The sequence below is a fragment of the Prosopis cineraria genome, unplaced genomic scaffold, assembly GCF_029017545.1.
Source record: "Prosopis cineraria cultivar Desert tree isolate PC_DT_omini unplaced genomic scaffold, ASM2901754v1 PC11, whole genome shotgun sequence".
Lineage (NCBI taxonomy): Eukaryota > Viridiplantae > Streptophyta > Magnoliopsida > Fabales > Fabaceae > Prosopis > Prosopis cineraria.
Window position 1 is genome coordinate 8,461,179 of NW_026555342.1, and position 17,554 is coordinate 8,478,732.

At 34.1% G+C, this 17,554-nt stretch overlaps 3 protein-coding genes across 8 annotated transcripts; 1 reads left to right on the forward strand and 2 right to left on the reverse strand.

Moving 5' to 3' along the window:
- Window positions 1-3,246: 3,246 nt before the first annotated feature.
- On the reverse strand, window positions 3,247-4,046 carry LOC129284984 (peptidyl-prolyl cis-trans isomerase-like). Its single transcript, XM_054920519.1, has one exon. The coding sequence runs from the start codon at window positions 3,986-3,988 to the stop codon at window positions 3,470-3,472; it is 519 nt and encodes a 172-aa protein (XP_054776494.1). The 5' UTR covers window positions 3,989-4,046; the 3' UTR covers window positions 3,247-3,469.
- Window positions 4,047-6,238: 2,192 nt separating this feature from the next.
- LOC129284983 (translocon-associated protein subunit alpha-like) lies at window positions 6,239-9,830 on the reverse strand. Its single transcript, XM_054920518.1, has 8 exons — window positions 9,635-9,830; window positions 8,558-8,719; window positions 8,392-8,442; window positions 8,027-8,115; window positions 7,810-7,887; window positions 7,505-7,708; window positions 6,797-6,865; window positions 6,239-6,637 (listed from the first exon to the last, which is right to left on the reverse strand). The coding sequence occupies exons 1-8, from the start codon at window positions 9,702-9,704 to the stop codon at window positions 6,587-6,589; spliced, it is 774 nt and encodes a 257-aa protein (XP_054776493.1). The 5' UTR covers window positions 9,705-9,830; the 3' UTR covers window positions 6,239-6,586.
- A 2,862-nt stretch (window positions 9,831-12,692) lies between these two features.
- LOC129284982 (transcription factor bHLH121) lies at window positions 12,693-15,463 on the forward strand. Of its 6 annotated transcripts, none has more exons than XM_054920514.1 (7): window positions 12,693-13,005; window positions 13,168-13,196; window positions 13,329-13,401; window positions 13,515-13,638; window positions 14,074-14,201; window positions 14,283-14,768; window positions 14,864-15,463. In XM_054920514.1, the coding sequence occupies exons 4-7, from the start codon at window positions 13,539-13,541 to the stop codon at window positions 15,014-15,016; spliced, it is 867 nt and encodes a 288-aa protein (XP_054776489.1). In that variant the 5' UTR covers window positions 12,693-13,005; window positions 13,168-13,196; window positions 13,329-13,401; window positions 13,515-13,538; the 3' UTR covers window positions 15,017-15,463. The 6 variants fall into 6 exon arrangements, with proteins under 6 accessions (XP_054776489.1, XP_054776491.1, XP_054776488.1 ...); XM_054920516.1 differs by having other exon boundaries at window positions 13,171-13,196; XM_054920513.1 differs by having other exon boundaries at window positions 13,168-13,401.
- The last annotated feature ends 2,091 nt before the right edge of the window (window positions 15,464-17,554 follow it).

The window sequence follows — 17,554 nt, forward strand, 5'->3', positions numbered from 1 at the left end:
TTCTTAAATTATTTTTCAAAAACCATCCAGTACTCTAATATTTTTATTGGAGTAATTTTACCCTTAAAGTTATTCAAATAGAATATTTTTATCCTTTTTGTCAACTTTTCAATATTGGCCTTAAATGTTAACAGTTAGAAAATTTAAAGGGAGAGGCAAAAATACTCAATTTTAATAACTTTAAAGGTAAAATTGCTCTAATAAAAATATTAAGGTGTTAGGTACTTCTTAAAAAATAATTAAAGAATAAAAATATACTTTTATCCTTTTATTTATATTCAATTTGATGTCTATGTTGCAAGTAAGGAGTGGAATGGGAATGTGTTCTCACTGCTAAAAAAATCAGAATTAATGATGAATATTTAGTGATGAATTTCCATTTCATGAACTAAAATTTGTTACTAATTACATAAATTAAGGATAGATTAATAATGGATATAAAATGTCATCACATTTTTATTAAATTTTATAAATTTAGTGATAGATTTAAATCCATCACTATTGTACATCACTAAATCTCTGTATTACTTACACATATTTTAATTAAAAAAGTAATAAAATGTATTTAAATATTTTATAAATTTACAAAATTATAATATAAATAGTGATTCATATAAAAATTATTCAAAATTTAAAAAATAAATAATTAAAAAAATATTTTTTGTATTATAAGTAAAATAAATAATATAAAATGATATACAAAATAATCAAAAATATTTTTTATTTTATTATGTAAATTTAAATATAAAATAATTTTTTATCATATGAAATATTTTAATTATAACATGGATAATATAAAATGATATATACAAATATTTATTTTAATAATATATATTGATTGATTTTACATAATACTTTTTGTTAATAATATATATTAATTTATACATTTATGTGCATTAATGTACAGTACATGACAATATATATTATCAAAATATTTACATATTAATAATATGTGAAATAAATAAAAATTACATTATATATTTTTCTTGCCAGCAAAAAATACATTATATTGAATATATGCGTTTAATTAAGTTATATGTGTGTGTGTGTGTGTGTGTGTGTGTATTAAATTTTGTATGTTAATAATAAAAGGATATTACAACTCAACTAGCAAAAAGCACTTATGAAAAGAGAAGGATCTTGGGTTTGAACTGTGACAAAGTCACATTAAAAATAATTAAAATAGTTTGCTAACGTATTGGCATTAGACAAGCCCAAAGAGAACAAGCTAGGGATATCACTAGATGCTTTGTTCAACTAGCAAAGGAATTGTTTTATCTTAATTAGGGGTATTGAGTTTGAGTCAAAAGAATTCTTTAATAGTAGAACTTTGGTTGAAAAGAGCCCAACTTAACTCAATTTGAATTCGTAAGAGTGTGTTTGGATTAGTTTCTAACTAAGGTTAGGATATAAAAGGGCTAAAAAAATTTGTTTGGATGAACAAAATATTTCAACCTCAATTAAGTTAAAATGAGCTTTTTCTCCAAAGCCATCAGACATGGCTTCTACGTTAGCGTCAGTGTTGATATTTTGCTTGCACAGTCACATTGTGAAGTCTTGGTCTCTACTCTCTCCATCCCTTGTACAATTGCACTCTTAATCACTCTTATTGAGTCATGGTTGTCACTCATGGCATGGTTCAGGTTGACCATACCAATCACCCTTACGACCTCACCCTTCGCCCTCGACCTTCTTCTTTTTCATTTAGTTCGAGTACTCTCTCTCACTCTCACTCACAATCACAAACTCACGAATCATGCTAGCTCATCTCTTGCTCGCCTTTCAATCACATTTCAGTCGCCAGATTTGATAAGAGATCACAGCCACTACGAGACTTGATCTCCACCGCGTGCATTGTCGTCATTCCTTCCCCTTTGTGAGACCTGATCTCCATCGCTACGAGACCTGATCATTGTCCGAATCCTTGCTCTGCTTCATTTATTATTTTCACCTTCTTTTCCTTTGTGCTGCCAAATTTGACCTGAGATCGCCACTGCTGCCACCAGCACTGCCGCTATTGTCTGATCTTAACCATGTGTGTTGCTCGTGTTGATTCTTGCATGCCGTCGTCCCTTTTTTTTGGGTTGACACAATGTTCGTACTTCGAGAGTGTCGTCATCGTTGTCGTCCATTCTTTTCTTGTCAAATTTGTGCTTCTCTGCATGGAATTGATTGTCGCTGTTGTCTGTTGATCATGTGTCAAGTTAGGAGTGTTAGGATCAGGGGATTGAAGATGGCGGAGGAATGATGCTTGTTTAAAGTTTGAATTGAAGACAGTAGAGGGATGTCGATCTTGGCATATAAGGACTTGAATTTTTTTAGTTTTTTGCAATTAAATATTTTGATTTCTTATTAGATAATATTATAGAGTTAGAATTGAAATTTTTTATTATATATTTTTTAAAATATTAAAATTTTTTAGTTATACATTATAATTTTAAGTTTAATATTTTTTTACTTTTTAATTAGTAACAAAAATATAAACAAAAAATTTAAGTTTATTTTTGTAATTAAACATTTCAACTGATTTTTACCTTAACTCGTTTAAATAAATTTTAATTTATCTAATTAATTTTTTTAAAAAAATATTTAAATATAAATTACATTACATTCATATTTTTTTTTATTTTAAATAAATTCTAATTTTAATTGTAAATTTTTTAATTCAAACACATGTTATCATCGAACTAGAAAATAATAAACAGAGAGGACGGGCTGGGGTCTCATTGTTTTTGAAGCGAATCAAAGGCCAACAAATGGCTTAAAAACACTAAGTTGGCCGTGGTTTAACTAGGGAGGCTAAACGACATCGTATTACTAAACTTATCCAGAGGGTGGGAATATCCAGTCAGGGGACCCCTGGCAAGCAGCAACCCCTCCTCTCAACGCCCAAAACACGTTACCTTTCCCCACCACTTGTTCTTATTCTTGGTTATCATGGACCCTACCTATATTTTAACTCCCCACATTACTGTCTATAATATAGATACATATCTATATCACTCGCGGTCTCACAGTACCGAACTTTCCTTTCATTTCCTACCAAAGAAATCAAATCATTCCATTCTAGTATCAATATCAACCCTTTATTCCCAACCCACTACCAGCAAAATTTCATATCTGTCATCCTCTTGGAACATCTCCCCGAATCATTCCCTTCTATTATGCTTACTGTTAACCAGGTTTTTTAGTACCATTATTTGGATTTCTGAACTTCCAAATTAAATTGGAGATCAACCACATAAATTTTGCCAATAATCCTCACACCTTTATTTATGGTGGCCTCATTTTATCATCACAAGTGACATGGAGAAATCATAAAAAAGGGAAGCCCAGAGAAGAAATTACACATGACCGGGCCATCACAAGAAGTAAAACCTAAGAGTTTTAAAAAGAGGAAAAACGACGCCGCATCAGATACACGATCGCGTAGATTAGGGCCACCATAGAGTCAGAGTCGCACGCTTCTCTAAGACAGTTGACCGCAGTCGGCGATCACCACTGGCCTAGAGGTCTTCCCGGACCTTGACCCCACCTTCTCCACCTCCCTCACCACATCCAGGCCTTCCACCACCTGACCGAACACCACGTGCTTGCCGTCCAGCCACGACGTCTGGGTCGTGCAGATGAAGAACTGTGATCCGTTTGTTCCGGGTCCGGCATTGGCCATGGACAGGATTCCCGGCCCGGTGTGCTTCTTCACGAAGTTCTCGTCCTCGAACTTGGCGCCGTAAATCGACTCGCCGCCGGTTCCGTTCCCGGCGGTGAAGTCGCCGCCCTGGCACATGAAGTCGGGGATCACGCGGTGGAAGATGGAGCCCTTGTAGTGAAGGGGCTTGCCGCTGCGGCCGACTCCCTTCTCGCCGGTGCAGAGGGCACGGAAGTTCTCAGCGGTCTTCGGGGTCGTATCCGCGAAGAGCTCCATGACTACGCGGCCGGCGGGCTGACCTCCGATGGTTATGTCGAAGAAGACCTTAGGGTTTGCCATTGCCTTTCTCCTGAGAACGGATTTCAAAGGCTAATCACCCTGGAGACAAAATCTGCAACCCGGCGACAGCAAGAAGGAATATATATATAGGACTCCGTGTCTAATATCATTGGAACTGGCCGTTGGATTGAAGCACGTGGCAGAATTTTGACGGATGCCTAGTAACCGTGGTTAAGTTTTAAATTGACCACGGTTAGAGAGGGCATCCGGGCGGAAGGATATGCTCGAGTCGTGTCCTTTACGGGTTGGGTGACTTGATTAATTTTGGAGGAGAGTCACAAGATGGACTTTTACGAATCCAAAATTAACGACGTCGTTTGTCTTTGTCGAAAGAAATCAGTCAATCACAGATTTTTTACCTTTGGGCAGCCAGACAAATCAAAGAGATTTTCTCATGTGCGGGTGACGTGCAAACCTGATGAATGCTCCCAAATCTCAATTGAATGTAGGCGGTGAAATTACTAAATGTAGGGGACCATCTTGATAAGATCGGACGGTGTAGATCCATTGTAAACGGTAGCTTTGTCAGGTCTTGAAGTTGAATTGAAGGTATGGGTATGGGGATCGAACATTCTAGAGTGACCAAGCCCAAAGGAAAGGGCATATTTCTTGCACGTGAATTAAATATCTGAGGCAGTGATGAAACATGCATCAAGGACGAGAGTGTCACGGAGAAATAAAATTCCAACGTGTATGGGATTAGAAAGATTGAATTATATTTTATAGAAAACAAAAATAATGTATTTAAGAGTTAAAAGTACATCAATTTGGCTTAAAAAGGATTTATTTAAGTGATTAAAAGAACCAAAATTTATACAGGGTTATGTATTTTATGATAATGCCTGAGCAAAAATTTTTAAATAGATCGGATGCATCACGTTATTTATGATCTGTTTAATAAAAATATAACATTTATATGATATTAAATATAAATTTATTTTGATATTAATGATAGTAGAAAAACATGCAAGAAATTAAATATGCATTTTGTTATAAGAATAAAATTAATTAAAAAATATCACACAAAATTTTATTTAAATTATTTGAAACATTTTATTTAAGCAGATTATAATTGTTATTTAAATTATTTGAGACATTTTATTTAAACAGATTATAATTGGCGTAGTGTACCTCATCTACCTAAACATTTATCAATGTGTGAGTGCTTCACATCACAAAAGAGTGTATTCAATGAGGGCGAAGACGGGAGTGTTGATACCGCTTGACCAAAAAGAGAGTGAGCATAAGCACAAGATGCTAAGCAAAGGAGCAAGGCCATATCACTGAAAGGATTCCATTGATTTCCAACCGAGTGAGTCTGTGACACTGACAATCATGCAAGGCACTGCCCATACATGATTGCCCCACTCCAGAACGATGGCCATCTTTTTCTTTCCTTTCACAAAGATTCCGATGAAATTCTCACAGAATCCCTAAAAGGAATCGCCACAAGAACCGCCACAGCCCACGTCACTACATAAAGTGGATGACCAATATCCCTAGCTTCACAATAGGCGATAAAAGATTTCATCCTATTTGCCACTATATCCTGACTTTGTTCTCCGCACCTTATAAGATACTAATTCAAAAATCCTACATCACTGGAACAACGCAATTTAGTATCGAGTCTATTGACAAGTGATATAATCCATGTTAACAATTTAAATTCCAGTGCTACCATGTAAACATTTATTATTCAATCCTTTTCATGAGGAGTAAAAAGATGCTGAAGAAGATACCTAATGCTAACACAAGCGGTAAGAGTGGGGTAAGGAATCGGTAAAAATCAAGGATAACCCTCCTAATGTATATATAGAAAAAGTCCAAGAAGATTAATAGCAAAATGGCAACAGCATATTGATGGATATTTCAGCTGAGTGGGGCATTAGGAATAATAAATAAAGCCAACAATAAACGATCAGTAGCAAATGGGAAAATGAGACAGGGCAAAGTGCCAAATATGTGACTCGGAGATTTCATATTCCTTTCAGATTGTCTTTAGGACTGGGCTAGGGAGATCATGAAGTCTCGAAAACACCAAAATTTTTTTAATTCTTTGTTTGGAGGTGGGGTCACGTGAAAGTTCAAAATCCACAGTTCAACAGGTTGCTAAAACCTTACTTATAGATTAGAATGTTCTAAATTCTTTTTTAATTCTAGCCGCACCATTCTATTCATGTCCAACTGTATCATGAAAGGCAATCACGTTGACTGTCTCATTCTCCAAATAAACCAAGTGCATCACAAGAATTAGAAACCAAAATACCAAATTCACCAAGGAGCAGAACATAATTTAGATGGAGTAAGCATAATCTAACTGAAATCCCGTTGGTTCCAAAAAGTTTGCTCCCATGCTAACTCATCCTTGTTAGTTTTTTTCCCCTTTATAAATAAAAAAGCTCCACTAGTTCAATTCACGCAAGTGAAAAGAAAATGCAAAAATTTTGCTATAAGCTACAACAGAAAAGGCACGTTTCTCCAGCCTAAACTTTAGAGCTACATCCTCGCGTTCTATTTAACTCTCCAACCTGTCTGTTACAAGATTCTGCACCTCAAGGTACAGTCTTGTACGGCTGAATTTTGACAAGAATTGTTTATCTACTTCTTCTTCTTTGATTTGCTTGACAGTGACTGAGCATATGCAGTTCCCTGGATGTCAAAAGGCAGGATGAAGAGAGAGATATGAGAATTCAGTGAAAGGTTACAATTGTTTCTTGTAAATAGAAATGGCGTAAAAAGAAAGAATTAAAAAGTGATCACCATGACATCAAATAGAAAAAAGTTTTATAATTAAGTACAAATACACACCTCAAGCCATTCATCCATGGAAGCATCTGTAGTCTTTGTGCCAACTTCAACAGTTGGAGCTCTCTTTTTCTGAGCAAATAGAGAAATCCATATATGACATATGAGAATCACCAAACGAGCAAGAATACATGATATAAGTGGGTTCAGTGGGAGAAAAGAACCAATGAGATATTTTAACAAAAATATTCAAAAGCAGCTTCTCTTCTCGAATCTAAAATGCATAAGACTAGATAATGAGTCTGCCACAAGCACAAAGTTATTGAAGAGGAAACCACAGAGACAAATTCTTATGTACTTTGGAAGCAGATGAATTCTCTACCTCCATGTAAATATGACAAAGCAAAGTTCAATAATTATAACATGTATTAGTTTAAACCACGCAGATAAGATTCTTTTCCTTCACACCTTCAGATTTATCCACGAGGGTTCTCTTACTCCTGGGTCATCTAAGCATCTCTCTCCAAATCATAATTTCTCAGCTATTGCATATTCTCCTAATTGATATTAGATATAGTATCGAGAAAATTAGTGATATGTACCCAAATACTCTTACTAATACGCCACTTTATGCGTCAAATCTTTGTAAGTGTGGAAATAATGCTCAGCCTCACTTTTGGATGAACCCTTGAATTATGAAGTATCGTGACCCACCTCTAACAGCAAAGGCCACATGGAAACCGATAACTAGAAGAATAAGAACTGCATTACCTTAGACAGGCTCTGTATACGGCCATGAACCCATAGCCCAAAGAGGATAATGAGCGCAACTCCAAGGGTAACAAGGAAAACAGATTCCATGCTAAGAAAACCACTAGGTTCAACAATTTCAATTGTTCCATTATAGAAAGTGCTCTGGTATGGATGTGTGTCAATCTCATACACAATGGTACCCACAAGATCAAAGTTTCCAGGCTGCACAGCAGAATAAACAGGTTAGGTATGTTGAATAGTGACTCACTTTCTGAGGTTACTCATTGAGAAACTGGGTCATGCTTCCAAACTAAAGGAGTTACTTGGAATAATTTGCTGAGAGTAAATATGTACGGGAAAGTGGCCTGTGATGAAGCTGGCACCGAACCATTGTTAAAAACCTGCAATCAAAGCACAGGCTACTATTTAAATAATTTAAATAATACAATTTGCTGAACCAGAACAGCAATACTAGAATAAAATATGAACATAACAACTCCTTAGCATAATATATAGGAAATTCAGTTAAAAAAACATTACCTGGGCAGTAAGGTTTTGGACAAGAAGATGGTGATTATATGGAATGTGGACGCTGGCCTTAATTGCTATCACGTTTAAGCCTGATTCCCCTGTTTTTAGTTCGAACAATAAAGTGAATCAACTGATTTATGATAACTTATATTTTCTTTTCTCATCTTTTTTTTTTTACCCCCAATGGCTCCAAACGCAGGGAAACCATGGAACTGGAAAGAAAACAATGCAAAACTATGTTATGAGGAGATGTTGCTTTCATAAAAAGTGATTCAACACCAACAAAAGACACAGAGGCTGAACAACAGATACAAAACAGAGCATGAAGCTGAATAGCAAAAAATTATAATGAGCATCAAATTAGATTCAATTACCATCATTTTTAACGCCAACAAGTAGCTCAGTCTCTTCTCCAGCTGTTGCCACTGCATCAAATGAGTAAGGAAAAGTAACCACCAGAATTATCTTAGAGGAAATAACAGATTATAAGTATAAAACAGGCAAACCATACTTTTCTGAGCTCCAGAAGAAGATTCTTACCTTTTGCGCTATTTTTTGGGAACAGACAAATTGTATCAATTCCAGGAGCAGAGGAAAAGCTCCCATCACCAAAATCTTGAACATCATCGCCAACAATGCCAAGATCACTCACTTCTTCAGTTGTCTCTGCAGCATCATTCGTGTCTGACTGGCACCTAACAACTAAGAAGTAGAAGAACTATATTTTACTACCATCATGTACATTTATCAAGGCCATGCACAAAATGTATCATAATATTAATCAAATAAAGTTTAGCAAGATATTTCTGAGAATCAGAACTAGGGTCCCAAAGAGGATCAGATATGAGCTGCACTGAGTTCCCAGCTTGAAAAAGATGCTATATTAGAATAGATGAACTTTCAACATCAAATTTAAAATGAAATGAACCAAACTAAATACAAATAACATCCAGTTGCGTACAGTTGATCGCCATTTTAAGTGATTCTGAATCAGAACCCATGCGAAACCATGAATTCAATTAGAATTTTATTTTGTAATAAAGATACAGCTAAATTGAATTTAATTAAATGCAACCGAATGCTTTAAAGTTTAAACTATTGGTTCCAATAATAGGCATCATCATCTAAAAAGACAAACTTCTAATACAAGTGCCTGCCAATACGATGGCCAAAATTGACAAAGAAACCTCCTGTCTATAACTTGTGCATAAGTGATGCTAAAAACGAATGTTCATCAGTTCTGCCGCAGATAAGCAGTGAAAGCGGAGAAAATATTATGGTCCAACAAAGGTCAAGAGCCCAGAAAAATTAAATTTAAGAGGAAAAATTCAGATCAAAAATCAAAATCCTGCTCCGAGTGAATTGGGTCCGAAATTAGACTGGTAACGGCACTGGAATGAATAAAAAAAGGTTGACTTTCCTCAATGCAAAACATCGATATCCAAATACGCATGCAAGCATCGATCTTGCATCAATTAAACTTCATATGAGAAACAAAATCAAAATCTGGGAAATCGGAATGAATGCACAGAGTGCAAGTACGGACAAGCTGACCAGCCAATTATGAAAGTACACCGAAGCAAAATCGGATCTAGATCTAGAATCCGAGTAACATACCCTGTGAGAGAGGGGATGCAAGGAGGAAGAAAGCAACACAAAAAATCCAAACTTTGTTGAGGGGCGCCATGGGTGGGAAAAGGCCAAGGTCTAGGGTTGGCTTGCACTATTGTGATGACAGTTATGAAACTCGTGGCCTTCGAATTAAAACCATAAAATCGACGGGGATTTTTTAGTACTACCAAATACCAACAACAACACTGCTTTTGGGGAAAACCTTGAAAGGGCACGTTGTCTCTGGTTCAACTAAATGTTGCTGTCGTTTTGGAGCATTCTCTAATTTTTGTGTGTCAATTTTTTTTTTCACTGGTTATTCGGGCTTTAAAAAAACATAGTCAAGAGAAATGTGTAATTACACTTTTTGACACAGAATTGTGATAGGTGATGACACTATACAACATGCATTTTTAACAAAGTTAAAAAAAAGTCTTTTAAAAAAATTATTTTTGATTAAACTGACAATATTCAAATCTAATATAATTAAATAGTCATATAAGAAAAACAAAATAAGCGTTATTGATAAAGCCATACCTAATACATTATAAACACTTATCTTGTATTAAGTTACTGTCATTATTTAAATTCTATGTTACAATCTAAATTAAGAATATGCATGAATTATTAAATATTTTTTATTTCTAAGAAAATTTTGTATGTTTATTTTTATATATCTAATGTCAAACAATTCATTTCATTGTTTTCCTTGAAATTGCTAATTTCCTCTAAATTATTATCACCTGTGGGTCTGAATCTATCTAGTTATAATTAAAATGCAAAGGCATTCATATGGTTATGAGTTGGATTTAGGCCATCGTGGTCAAATGATATTTTGATCCTTTCATATATGTTAGAAATACTCTCTTCAAGCATTTTTGTAAGAATTTTATTGACTAATTCTCTAATATTAATGACATTAGTCACAGATATAAGGATATTTTTAAAAAATTATTATAAATATTTAACTAAATTAAAGAATGTTATATTAAGGATGATAAGACCTTGTAAATAATATTCAAATTCCTTAATTTTTTGGGAACAGTTGGGGTAAGGGGCTATAAGCGTAAAAATAAAATCCCTCATGGTTGGTTTGGTTTAATAAAGATTTAAATTTGGATTTGAACTAAATCTTTCATTTAAATATACAAAAAATTATGAATATGAATTTGATTTAAATCTAAATTCATTTTTTTATCATAATTGCTTTGTAATTTTAAATCTTCTTGACACCATAATCATTTCAAACATTTCATTCTTTTCACATTTTTATTATTGATATATCTATGATTCTTTTATATTTTCTTATTTCTCATTCTCTTCTTCCATCAATTAAAAAATATAGAAAAATTTTTATTTTTTATTTTTTATTTTTTATTTTCATTTTGAATGTAAGCTCAATTCAATGAAAAATTCATTTTTATTTTCATTTTCTTTATTTAAAATTTTTAAAACTACCCAAATAAAAATTTTAAATACATAAATTTTAAATGTAAAAATTTAAATATAAAATTTCAAATCCAAAATTTAAATCCATCAATCTAATTGCTACCTAAAATTTATCTGCAAATTAAATTTTTGAAACTTATTCATCATTAAGTTCTTAAATAGGTAAGGACCTATTTATTATTTTTCTCCTTAAGTATTCTTCAACAATAATGGCACAGACACGTTTTTAACGTGTTGGTAAAAATAATTGTACAAAAATAGTTAAGTAAAAAAATAATTACAACATAGAAACAAGGAGAACTTTCATTGCAACCCCCTTGATCAGACTTACTGACAATCAAACTTTATAAAATTGTAAACATCAATTCAATTCATGTGAGTCCCACGTGGGTTAAATTGAAATTAAATTTTTAAAGAAATGGCACAAATAAACCCAATCCACCTTTTACAAAAATAACTGAGGTAAAAATAAATAATTTGTATATAGAAAATGAACAATTAAAGTGGAGAACATTTGTAATTGTCTCATTAATAAGATAACACCACTATTTAATCAAGGGAAAAAAGAAAATGAATAAATACAATATGAGAACTAGACAACTAAAGTGGGGGAATGGAGTTCTTTATATTGTTTTTTCTCAAAAACTTAATTTCAATTTAACCAAAGTGAGACATATAGGAAATGAATTGATGTTTCAAAATTTTAGGAATTTAACTAATCATTTTAAAATCAAATTGAATCAAACAATCAAATCAATTTAACTATTGACTAAAGCCATTAACAGCTCTATTTGGACAAAAAACAATTTTCATGATTGAGCCAAATTTAATCAAAATTAAACTAAAAATTAAAGTAGTTTTAAGAAAACCAGACAATTTTACATATAATGTTTAAAAAAACTTAAAAATTAAAAAAATCATAATAATTCAAAAAATAGATCTTACTAAAAGTTAACTTTATTTTTAGACAATTCAAATGTATAAAATATGATTTAAAACAATTTTTTATAAAAGTGTTGACAATTAAAGATGTAAATATAGATACATTTTAGTTTACTTATATTTAATTTAATTAAGATTCACCTATATTTGACAAGTTTTAAAATTATAATTTATAATATTATTAATTTACATTCATGTCATTTTATTATCATACTATGAATTTTTTCTTCTATATATTATATATATTTAATATTATTTTTGTTTAATTATTATGTTATCAATTTGACTATTGATCCAACATAATTGGATCATGCAAATCGTGAATCACTAATCCCTTTTGATTTAATATTTGATTTGATTTTGAAAATATTAGATTTAACTGCTAATAATTAAGACTATTATAGTTAGAGTCGATAATTCGGGCCAAACTCAACTGGCCATTCTGAACTCACCATAAAAAAGTTGGAGTTGTGATTAGTTATATAAACTTTTTAAAGAGAGTAGGATATTTCAAATTTAATTTAAATAAGTTGGCTCAAATTAAACTCTATCCAAATAAATTCAATTTGTTTGAATTACCGATCCTAATTGCAGTGAAATTTTTTCTGAATATACATATATATATATATATATATGCTTCCTCCATTATTAAGTTATGATGAGTGCCAAAAGACACAGGCGTTATGCACCCTCAACAGTCAACTCTAAAGACACAACGACACCATCTTCGACGTCGTATACTCGTTCGACAGAACACGACGATCGATCAATTGTACACGCCGAGATTCAGATAACGAGAAAAGCCAAGGGATGAAATCTTAGCGTAGTTCGTCGATGACGGACGCTCGTTCGGCTGCGCTTGTGCTGTCACACTTCAGCTAGAACACAAAACTTTCTCGTCACAGCTTAATCTATTATCCCTCGCTGAATTTCGTTCGGCACCTCTATCCTTGCGTTCCGTTTACCAGATCCCGACCGAATTCCGGGTATGAAGGGTTGTATTATCATGATTTGCTTTCCATTTATTATTTTATAGGTTTGTCTTGACGCTATCCATCTTTTGTTTTCATCTTATGTCTTAATATTTCTTGGATTATAGTTAATGCAGTTCTATTTTTTCATATCCTGCTTGTTTTTGCAATGTAAAGTAGCATTGAGGGCTCCAGTAGTGGATGAGGTGTGCACAAATATTTTTTAATATTAAAATTACTTTTCTCTTCTTCTTTGATTTTTCATTCCATTGAATAGTTACGACTTTCGATATGTTCTTATGACCCTGTTGAGTCTTGCCAACATAATATGCAAGCAGAACCCAAAAGGAACTGTCTGAGCCCCCTTCCTCCTCCCAAAAGCAAAAGCAAGAGTCATGACTTCCAGACATGGTGAATCTGCATTTTGAATTGTGACACCATGCAGACTGTTTGTTTTTCTTATCCAAAGCTGAAATCATTCGCCTAAGCCTTCTTAGTTATCGTTTTGGAACTGACATTTGCAGCCTAAGGACTGAGAGGTTGAGCCCATGGACTGTACAGCTGCTAGAAAAACTCAAAAGGCTGACAGAGAAAAATTGAGGAGGGACCGGCTCAATGAACAGTTTGTAGAATTGGGTAGCATTTTAGGTAATGAAACCTTCTTTTTGGAAATACAAAATTGCTACTAGTGGTCTAGAGCTTGATTTATGATGTAACATTTTCATACTTTCCATTGATTAATTATTTGGCTCCTGGACCGTTTTGCATGCAAATATTTCCAGATGAGTCATAAATTAGAACAGAATCTTGTGTGCAGAAAAATGTTTTATAGGTGGGTGATATCTATACCTTGCTGATGATACTTGTTTATGGGTTTCTTCATCAACATGTTAGAGGCTTTAAAGAGTAATTGTCAGTCTAGATAGAAAAGTGAGTAATGGAGTTTCGATATTGTATTCGCACTCTAGTTTCTGAAGTAACCTGGTTTGGCTTAATATTTTATTAGTTTAGGCTCTTTAGGATATGATATGCATATGATAGTCATTTAATGTTAGGAACTGAAAAAACACACTTGAAATGCAGATCCTGATAGGCCCAAAAATGACAAAGCAACCATTCTTGTTGATACAATCCAATTGCTGAAGGACCTTACTGCGCAAGTTAGTAAACTCAAAGAGGAATATGCAATGCTGACTGAAGAATCCCAAGAGGTAATGGTAGCCTTACTTATTTTGTAACTTAGTTGTGGGACTTAAGTAATAAAGCTAACTATCTCATCTTGTTAAATCCAGTTGACTCAGGAGAAAAATGATCTTAGGGAAGAGAAGGCCTCTCTTAAATCAGACATTGAGAGCTTGAATAACCAATACCAGCAGCGTCTCAGGACTACTTTCCCTTGGACTGCAATGGATCACTCAGTTATGATGGCTCCACCTTCATATCCATATCCAGTGCCAGTGCCAGTGGCAATCCCTCCTGGTCCAATTCCTATGCATCCACCCATGCAGCCATACCCCTTCTTTGCAAATCAAAATCCTGGGGTCATCCCAAATCCGCGTTCAACCTTTGTTCCTTATCCGGCCCCTAATGCTCTTGTTGAACATCAGTCCGCGCAATATGTAACCCTCCCACTTCCTCCAGGTAACCATTCCCATGCACCAGGAACACAAGATTCCAGAAACAAATCATCCAGGGAGAGCAAGGTTGAAAATGATGAATGTGCTAATGATGTCACCACAGACCTGGAGTTGAAAACTCCTGGATCTACGACAGATCAGGTTAGTTATTTCTTAGGTTCAGTTTTTGAAGAAGATTTCACCATAACTATGAAAAGTATTATATTCAACTTGTGTCGACATGTTGGGTTTTTCAGGAGTTTTCATCTGGGAAACGAAAATCCAGCAGGTTGTCCAAGAAGGAAAGCGGTTACACAGAAGGGAGTTCATCTGGCAGGTGTTCTTCCTCTCATAGCTTACAGGATAGCTCATCAAGTAGCGTAATTGGGAGCAGAAAAGCTGATGAATGAGGAGATTCAATTTTACAGAAAGTGCTCGTGCTTTTTGAATATAATCTGAGGCTTTTCTTTCTGCTTTCATTCTTACAAAGGTTTGCAAGCAAGTGTTCCTGGGACTAGGTTGCTTTGGTTCTCTATTACTGGCTGCGAAGGTCTTAGAAGCAGTCGTAAGAGGAATCACGTTTTACTCTTGCATCAAGAGTTCAAGACCTACTTAAGGTTCAGGAGTGTTATGTTGCATTTTAAATTCCATGCGGCACGTTCGTAGTCAGGCCTTTGTTCAAAGATAAACTGTAGGGTCTCCAAGTTCTAAATGCTACCTAACTTCGAATCAGAAGAAGCGTGACTGGTTCAATTGTTATATTTCCTGGGTCTTGTATAAAATTGGAATTTCATTTCAATTGCAGTATAACTAGTAATTTGATTGCTACGGATATATGGTTTCATAAATTCTGAATATCATGTGTTGTCAACTCATTGATTTGGGAACTACCGTGTTAAATTTAAATCCTATATGAGATATGAGTAACAAGCATTCAAGTTAATTTAACACTCACGTGTATACAAGTTGCTGGATAGGATGCATATAGGCCATGTTTGATATGTAGGCCTCAATTTAAAAGGATTGAAATTGGTAGTGAAAATAAGATTTCAAAATTATATTTAGTATGGAGTAATATTTATAGAGAATATTTACCTTTATTTTATTTTACAATTAAATATAAATCATAAAAACACTATAACGTCCTTAAAATAATAAAAAGAAAAATTGTAACCTAGCTATTATTTAACACAATTACTCTCTTTCCCCCCCAAAGACCACAGCGGTGCAAAAGGCCATTTCCTTTGCTCTCTTTGCCATGCATGAAGGCCACGTTCAATCTTCTTCTTCTTCTTCTTCTTATCATTGTTCCTTTTCTGGTTTTCATGTAGATAGATGAAGTGATGGAGATCTGCTCACTAGTGATCAATGATACAAATGGCCTTTTTGGTTTTCGATACATGAAGGGTACTTATTCATTGGTGATGCAAATCGACAAGCTGATGGAGTGAGACCTTCCTCTTCTCTCTTTCCCATCACTAGTGTGGGAACTAAGAGACATCATTTGTCCATCCTTGCTCAACTCTTCCATTCTGTCATCATCGTTGTTGTTCTTCATACACGTGGTTGCCATCGCCATCATTGTCACCGTTGTGGCTGTTAGGTGGGGTGGAGGCTGGAGGGCAGAGGAAGAGATGAGGGAGAAGGGGTGGAGGGTAGAGGGAGAGATGAGAGAGCGTTGGGGTGGAGGGCATGTGGGCCAAAAAATAATCAATATCAAGATTTATTTTTCAATACTAAAGAGTAAATGGTATTGACTTGGTGGGATTGGAATTAAATTTTTCATCATCCCATACCAAACATGAAAAAGGTGGGATTGCCTATACCAATCCAATCTTCTCAGTGCTTTGTACCAAATAAGTCCATAGTGTTTTGGTATGAATAGAGTATGATTCTCAAAGTTATGAACATACTTAGCATCTTAATGTTCTACTGGGTTGGCTTGTAGAGCTAGTCGTTGAAAGATGGCCAGTAGAGGTGTTAGGTGAATGAGCAATCTCATGCCAACACACGATAGTTATTTATTTAAATTTATTATCTTGGAGGTATGTTTAACTATCACCATCTTAATAGAGTGGTTTGGGTGTTATATTTAAGAATTTTGTTATGAAACAATCTAAGGAGATGTGACTTGTGAGTAGCAGTATAGAAATTTATATTGAAGCAACGTTTATTATTTATTTCCACAGATTCTAGAACTAATTTGATAATTGAGAGATTCCAACAATTGTATTTTTTTCCTCGAAAGTAATGTAAGAAACATATCTAGAGTATTTACTTCTAATTGAATTTAACAATGCTCAAATCTAATACGATCAAATAATCACATAAAAAAAGAGGATTGATAACAGAAACAAAAAGCTTTTAATCAATCATTTACAGATGTTGATATACACGTGTTAGTGTGTTGGATAACAAGACCTATACGGTAGATATCAGTCTAAGCACAAAGTGACTATGCCTCAATTTTATTTATGGTCACGTTGCCATAAAAAGATTTGAATGGAATAAGGAGAACGAAGAAAATAGCAAAGGAAGGGAAGGTTTATTTCAGATTTTTTTTTAATAAAAAAAGGTCCTTTCTTTTGCATAATTCGTGATCCAAACATACCTGAGTAGAAGATATATCATCATGTAGATATAAAGAAGAGCAATTACCCAATTACTTTATCTAAATGGATTACCGTGCAAGTGTCTTTCATGGCAAGTGAAGCGTGTTGTGTTGTTTATTCGACACACGAAATGATAATTGAATGCTCTCATCCTTCTCAATGAAGACATTACTTTGGCATCGGACACTTCCAAGGACTAGCACAAGATAAAACATGCAAGTCGGACACAAGTTACACTCAAAGAATATATGCCAAAGCCAACCAAGTACTAGCTAGAAGCAAACGAAGCTCGTGATATAAATCATTGGCCACAACTTGGTTTGTCTCCATCCCTGT